The sequence below is a fragment of the Danio rerio genome, chromosome 7, assembly GCF_049306965.1.
Source record: "Danio rerio strain Tuebingen ecotype United States chromosome 7, GRCz12tu, whole genome shotgun sequence".
Classification (NCBI taxonomy): domain Eukaryota; kingdom Metazoa; phylum Chordata; class Actinopteri; order Cypriniformes; family Danionidae; genus Danio; species Danio rerio.
The window spans coordinates 50,618,148-50,625,896 of record NC_133182.1 but is presented as its reverse complement, the minus strand read 5'-3'; the positions used below and the strand labels follow the sequence as shown (position 1 = coordinate 50,625,896).

Sequence of the window (7,749 nt, the reverse complement as noted above, 5' to 3'; positions counted from 1 at the left end):
TCTATGTGCTTCTTAGTGCACATGTCTCAAACTGAAGAAGACATTCAGAAGTGTGAGTGTAGGTGAATAGTTTTATAAGTTCATCAAAATATTAATAAATAGGAAGCACAACTTCAGTAAAAATCCTTAGCATGGGATTACATTCTTTAGCCCAAAGTCATAGGGTGCATTACTAGCCAAAGTTTATCACTAAGTAATCTATGACTTCTATGTTTATTTAATTTTAGACTTTTAAAGTAAATTAAATTAATTTTATAAATTATTTTAAAAATATATTATTAATTATGTTCAAATATTAGGTCCTGTTATAGTAGTACTTGGATGATTTTGCAATGGTTGTATTTAAAAAGTATATATATTTATAAGACAAGTCACTGCAGATCCAAAATAAGTGATTTGTAAATATGTATTTATTTTTATTCTGACGTGTCACGAACCACCAGAGTATCTGTCATTCTTTGAAGCCACCAGCAGATGGCAGCCCGTTTTTGCGCATGTCAGGCTCTTCCAAGGCTCGCTAGGCGACGTGGGAGAAACAGGTAGAGCATCAGCAGTTTCCTGAAAGAGTCCATTCATCCACGGAGAAATTCGTTCCTTCCACTCCACCCAATTAACAAACATTATCATCTGTTTTAATATACATTTCTGAGTCTGCACTGGCTGAGGTAAAAACCGTTTTCTTTCCATTACCTGTACACTATGAATAACCTCTCTTGAGTCGTAATTGCCCTTCATTGCCGACGAACTGCTGGCAAAACACAAACCAATAATGTTTATGGAATGTTTTAATAGAAAGGCGTTGCATTTGCTGTGTTACAGTTTCTGAAACACTTTAAATCAACCTTAGAGATTGCTAGAAATGTTCTGACTGACTGATTTACCATGTTTTTACAGTTGAATTAATGTCCATTAAGCTCATAAACTTTTGATTGATCTTCTATGTGAAAGAGTAATCAGCTCGAAATGTAGGCTATAGGGAAAAATGCGTTTCAAGGAATGTTTGTGCATTTTCTGCAGTTCGTGCTTCATTCGTCGTTTCAGCTGTATCAGATGAAAATAAAGCTATGCTGTATAAAAGAACTGAGATAGAAGAGGCACAGCCTCTGGTCTCATCACAGAAACAAGCAACATATTCACAAGGCACCTGTCATTAACAGTTCTATCTGACCTATTATTAAAAAATTAAAGCTCTTAGCTGATTAAGGGTCATTTCTTTTGCCCCATGTAGTACTATGCCCTGCACAGTCTTATGCAACAAATAGCATCTAGCAATCAAGTAGATTTTCACGGTTAGGCTTAACCTACATTCATAATTTGACTGGATTTGACCACCTCTTTCTGATTTTAAGTACATATGGCTTCTGTGAGGAAAAAAAGATGGACATGTCCGGACAAATATTAATGTACTGTGTGTTATCTTGAGAGAAATCAATACATAGATCCCATTTCACATTATTTTGTCTGAACTCAGGCATAACAAATTAATGACATCCTTGTGCCGCTTGTCTTTGTAATCTTTCTGGTTTGGTTTCCAAAATAAATACGATTTATGGCTATGACTGCTTTTTTAGGTTCATAACTTCTCTTCATTATCTACAGATGAAAATAATACTTCACATTTCATCACAATTACGTTGTGCATTCACCTAAAATTAGCGTACTAGCAGAGAAAGTGTTTGTGTTCTTCAAAGAGGGGCCTTTTAAAATGAAACCCTAACTGGGCCAGAACGAAAAGATTCTGCAAATATTCACAGATCTCTTTAAAGATGATGTTAGTCTTAGTTCCTTTGGTGTTTGATGTTTTTCATCTGGAATGGGATGGATTAATCCATCTTAAAGACATCTGCAATATACAGAAATTATCTTGAAAAACACTTTATAATCAGATGTGTTGGCTTCTTGTTCAGTGTCTTGAAAAATAAATATAAATCTTATTTTAATGTTAAAAGTGAATCTCTAGCTTGTCACGTCTCCTTAGAGTTGTTTCTCCAATGCTGTTCTAGCTTTATGAGAGTGATGAACAGATTTGTCGTGAAGTCCAAATTTGACCTCTGTAAAAAGAAACGAGAAACACTTTTGTCAGTACTTTTGAAGAAAAATAATAATGTAGTTTAAATACAAGTACGTATGCAAAGGAGATAACTGTTAGTAAAGGATAGTGCTAAAATATATGATCTATGAGCAATTCCAGCGTTATAGATGTGACTTTTCCAGTAAAAACTCAAAACATAAATTCGCAGAGAAAGCACATGCTAACATTATACAGAAACTTCTGTTCATATTTTCCAGAACAACTGACCACAGAGTTATGGGACCAGAAAAATATAAATCTGTAAACATGTTTTGGACTTTAAATGAGGGAAATAATCATGCATTATGGAAGTGACCAAACACGTCTGCGAGTTTGCAGTATACAACATACTTTGTCGAAATTCTGTGATTTAAATTGCATAATGCAAAAGAAAGAATGCAAATCAAAAGGAGAAGAGTTGGTTGACTACAGAACAACCATGATTGATTTTATTTTATATTTTTGCATTTATGAGGAAAAAGTGCCGTAATGGATGTGACATCTCTCCGTTATGGATGTGACAGATGTGAAATTGCCACTTGTGTCACTTTGGTTAATCAAATATAATAGTTTGAAAACATTGACATATGCATTTTTGAGTATTTCTAAAGTATTGTAATATACTCGATTACACCGAAAACTTAGAAACGGTTTCCGTATTTTGGTGAAATTTTTTTTTTTTCATGGCAAGGTTGACATTTGCATGGAATTGCTTATATCAATAATTATCGTTAATCACATAAACAAGTACACACACACAAACCACAATAAAACATTATTTAAGATTTTCAAACAACTGCAGATTTGTTTTTTGATAATACATGGGCATCTTACTGGGTATGCATTGAACTTTTGGCTTCTCCCACTGTCCGTCTGCCATGCAGCGGATCACAGGTGGGTGGCGCTGTGTAAAGTTTTCACTGCACTGGTATCTGATAATAGAATTAACCTGGTAACGCTCTTTCTTGTTTCCAAACATTTTGGCATTCTCCACTTTCGGAGGTTTATCACATGTCACTGGAAAACAGGATGTCAAATTCAAACCCAATCACTTGCTAGATTCATATGTTCTCTTGTGTTTGGTGGTCTGCCTACCTGGACCTGATTTGCATGTAAAAGGCAGATGGTAGTTGCAGGGCACGTCATTCCACTGGCCATTTTCATGCCAGATCATCACAACGCAATCCTCTTCAGAGTTGAAATAATTGTCAGGCTGGTTTGGTCTCCAGTTCTCAAATTGCTAAGCAGATCAAGAAAAAAATCATGAAAAAATATCATTAGAAATACAAATTACCCAGCTAACAATTTTGGTTCCCACAACATTTACAGAATATTCTCTGTTGGTTATTACATAAGGGATAATGTACAACCAGCCAGTTGTTTTTTACAGAATGAGGTCTGACAGACGGAAAAGCTTTATTCTACAGCAACTGACTAGATGTACATTATCTTGTTAGTACATGGCTGCTTGCCACAAAACTATACAATCAGACACAAAACATTAATCTAAGCTGTAATAATTTACCAGCTCTTTACCTAAACGTTAAGCTTGCAGAAAGAAAAACAAATTCTTAGCAAATGGCTGGATGCAGCCTTCACACACTATTATTTTTACTATTATTCAATCGTAAGATGATAATAAAATGTCAAGAACAGCAGTATGACAGATAAGGGAGCCTATGTTATGAGAAAATAAAATGCCTTACAGCAGGGCTGCCCAATACTGTTACTGGAAATCTACCTTCCTGCAGAGTTCAGCTTCAACCCTGATCAAAAACAACTAAACCATCTGACTCCTTCACTCCACTTGGTAATTAAAGACAGGTGCATTTGACAACGATTGCAGCTGAACTCTGAACTACCTACCCCCCAACCCCTCTCACAACCCCCCCCCCCCCCCCCCAAACCCCCCTAAGAGCCACAGGTACCATCCAATCCTTAGTAGACTTAACAGCGACTTTGTAGTTGTCTGTTGCTCTGGGTGGCAACCTGCTGCAAACACAGCAGGACGGAGGACGCAGCATGGAGAATACAACCGGTCTCTGAGTGAGCTTAGAGTGGATCACGTGAGCTCTACTGGTGCTCCTATTGCCTGTCGCTCAAGAAAGTCGCTCTTCATTTGGATAAAGCTGAAGGATTCTCAACTTTGTTGCTTCACTCGACATGTTCACCTGGTCGTCAATGGTCGCTGTCACTTGTGTAGATGGAGGTCGTCGAAAGTCGCTCAATCTCTGTTAAAATAAATGGTCGCTTGTTGTTTTGCCGATGCGAGTCGTCAGTAGTGTGAATGAAGCTTTAACAAAGAGAGCTCTCCCAAGAGATTTAAAGTTGTTTTCAGGATGTCAGTGGCTCAGTTTGATAATGGAGTCATGGTGTTCTGCAATTACCTGCCATCTGTCTTTACAGTACTAATTTTTGCATTCCGCATAACCATGGGTTATTTCCATGGCCTTTACTGCCCATAAGCATAGGAGGCTGAGAAAAAAAAGCTAATTTTAGGAGAAAGTTTCAGAATGCACTTAGACTGTACTTGGAGAGTCTGAGTTGCTCATGTGTTCAGTAGCATGTCAACATATTTGATGAAATTTCAGACTCATTCATTTTCTTTTTGGCTTAGTCCCTTTATTAAGGCTTAGTCCCTTTATTAATCTGGGTTTGCCACAGCGGAATGAACCGCTAACTTATCCAGCATATGTTTTACGCAGCAGATGCCCTTTTAGCCGCAACCCATCACTGGGAAACAATCAAACACTCTCCTTCACACACATACACTATGAAAAATTTAGCTTACCCAATTCTCCTGTACCGCATATCTTTGGACTTTAGGGGAAACCGAAGCACCCGGAGGAAACCCACACAAATGCAGGGAGAACATGCAAACTCCACACAGAAACGGCAACTGAGCCAGTCGAGGCTCGAACCAGCGACCTTCTTGCTGTGAGGTGACAGCACTACCTACTGCGCCACTGCGTCGCCTCAATTTCAGACTAAGTGTGCAATTTAGTTAGGAGAATGTTCCCAGAATGTACTCATTTATGTTGTCTAAGAAAACTTTTTGCAACTTTCTGGAATGTTGAACTAAAAGTTTAGATTTGGCTACAAAAAAAAAACCTTTCCTAGAATGCTCTTAATTGGTTACCAAAATAACCAAATGGGTACCAAACAGTACATTTTCAGTATTTTAAGAGTCAGGCTTACCAGCTGGGTTCCATCTGACCAGCGGAAGTCATTTTCCACTGTTTTATCATTTAGTCCAATCCACTGATAGTCTTGTGCATTTGCTGTTAAAAGAAGCGAGTTGTTACTTATATTCAGAAAGGTAACACTGATGGAAGCATACATATACACAGGTGCACTGCACTTACAGTTGACGAAGGCTTGCTCCTCTGGAGTGTTAATGCTCACCAGGTGAGCATTTAAGTCTCGACAGCGTTGCTCAGCATCCAGCCAGGTCTCTCTCTTCGAGAAATGTAAATAACAGTTGCCCTGAAACTTAGTCCAGCCCTTCTCACAGCTGTGTGAATCTGAAGCAACATCGCATGGCATACAAAAGTTAGTCTACCCAGAAATGTCAAATCTGTCATTCAGTCTGTCTTTTAAACCTGTGAGACTTCACTCATGCTCGCAACACAAATTAAATTAAAACCTGACTTCTGTTCCACAATTTAAGTTATTCCACCAAAACTTAAGTTAATTCCACCAAAACTTTAAAAGACATTCATAAAGACCCAGTTCACACTGCACTGGCAGCCACAGACAGACAGCCAGACATTTTGCTGGAATGGTGTGTTGCCCTGTCGGTGTCTGCTGGCATCCCTCAGAGCTTGTTTTTGCAGATTCAACAAGCTGAATTAGCACTTTTCTGGTCAAGAAGTGAAGTGCTGTAATCTGGTGATTGTCTGTGTTTGCCTAGATCTCTAGGTGCAAGTATAAATGTTGAATCAATTATCAACATCACAGATGTTTCAATAAGTAAATGCTTCAAAATGCATACTAACAAAATTATTGTTCCAGTTCAGTTCTCTATTACAGTCTAGTTCTCAATTGCAGATCTGTGAGCACGTTACAAATGGAATGGATTTTTGTATTATTTTGAAGCCTCAAACTTTTGGTGAAATAGTCTTTTTAGAAATTGCTCAGGTTTTATTTAAAATGTTAATTTGTGTTTTGAAGATGGAAATGATAACAGGATTTTCATCACTGGGTGAACATATTACTTACTGGACCAAATACTTCCATGCAAACTTAAAATAAACGACAGACTCTTAAAACAGAATGTAGAGGGGTAGAGATGAAAATATTCCCCTAAGAGACGAGACACCACTACTATTCCCGCACACGTCATGATAAGTCGTCACTAGCTCATACATCACATGAGATAGTCATCTGCGGTAGTCATTCCAGAAGATGCAAGCACAGTAACATTTAACAGATTACTCGCCGGTGTTGTGCTGTATTTTCATACAGGCTTTACAGAGTTGTAGTTTCTTGCTACATTTAATGGTATCTGTACAACTGCAACTGGAATGACCCCACACACACTTCCCCAAAAAAACATCAAAGTTTCCCACCACCCACACAAATATACCCTTACAGTTTCACTGAATTCACCACAGTGACATCTAGAGGATGTTTTTGAAAGACTGTTAGTAGAATTAGCGGAAGCAGCCTCATACCAGTCTCACACCGGTCTCCTTCGTAGCTGGGCAGACATAAGCATTTGAAAGTGTCCTCTACCTCCACACAGGTGGCTCCATTGGCGCAAGGGTTTGAATGGCATACATCAACCTCTGCAAATAAAGGTTTAGCAATTAAAGCTGCCAACTATAAAGATGCCCCGAGGAAGGTCAAGCTTAGCAGAGAGCATCATTGAATCAGAACTCTTGCTTCTACACCGTAAGCCAATCTCTTGAGTAATTATACCATCAATATTTTGAAAGGCTGAGGAGAGTCACGCTCAGGAAATTGTGGTACATTGATAGAGAGATTAGAGTCAATTGTGGTTACTGTAGAAGTGCTGATCTGGCATCAGTTTGAAAGCCTCTTAAGAGGTGCAGATCAGCACTCACACAGTACCAGAAGCAGAATTTCAGAGTTCAGATTCATGTGAAGATAGACAAGAAGTATGAGCATGTACCAGATGTTAGCAGGCGTGCTGATTAAACCAGACTGCAGCAAAGGCACAGCTGAACAAAAACAACACAGGTGAACAGTCACTGAAAAGACATCTGGACACAAGAGCTGAGAAAGTGTACAATTACTTAACCACACACATGCCACATAACCTGTGAAATCAGCTGTGAGGGCATAGGCATGAGCAAACTGAACAGAAGTGAAGTTATTCACAAATGAAATGCCAACCAAGAGACATTGAGATAACAATTTGATTAGATTTACCACAAATATCAGACTATAAAACAATTAATAAAAAAAAAAACTATAAAAATTAGCATAATTGATGTGACTTTATAAATCTCTTTGATATAACTTATGTTTTAAATCAGTCCGACTCACCAAACTGGCACTCTTCTCCATGCAGTCCAGGTGGGCAGTGACAAAGTCCCACTCCATCCTTCACTGAACACACACCAGCTCCACAAGGGTTTGGTTCACATGGGTTAAGATAATCTATTATGGTAGTTTAGGTAAAAAGAAAATAGAACATAAAAATGATATAG

At 38.2% G+C, this 7,749-nt stretch overlaps 1 protein-coding gene across 15 annotated transcripts in view; it reads right to left on the bottom strand.

Annotated features, from left to right (window-relative positions):
• Nucleotides 1-392: 392 nt before the first annotated feature.
• acana (aggrecan a) overlaps nucleotides 393-7,749 on the bottom strand; it is a 904,300-nt gene continuing 896,943 nt past the window's right edge. For 6 of the 15 annotated variants that reach the window (XM_073907254.1, XM_073907253.1, XM_073907252.1 and 3 more), the window contains 7 exons: nucleotides 7,586-7,699; nucleotides 6,748-6,861; nucleotides 5,437-5,595; nucleotides 5,270-5,352; nucleotides 3,167-3,311; nucleotides 2,906-3,088; nucleotides 393-2,051 (listed from right to left, as the gene is read on the bottom strand). In XM_073907254.1, the coding sequence (XP_073763355.1) occupies nucleotides 1,975-2,051; nucleotides 2,906-3,088; nucleotides 3,167-3,311; nucleotides 5,270-5,352; nucleotides 5,437-5,595; nucleotides 6,748-6,861; nucleotides 7,586-7,699 (875 nt within the window). In that variant the 3' untranslated portion in view covers nucleotides 393-1,974. Of the gene's footprint in view, nucleotides 2,052-2,905; nucleotides 3,089-3,166; nucleotides 3,312-5,269; nucleotides 5,353-5,436; nucleotides 5,596-6,747; nucleotides 6,862-7,208; nucleotides 7,258-7,585; nucleotides 7,700-7,749 lie in introns of all 15 variants that reach the window. The other 9 variants (XM_073907260.1, XM_073907257.1, XM_073907256.1 and 6 more) reach the window with 2 other exon arrangements.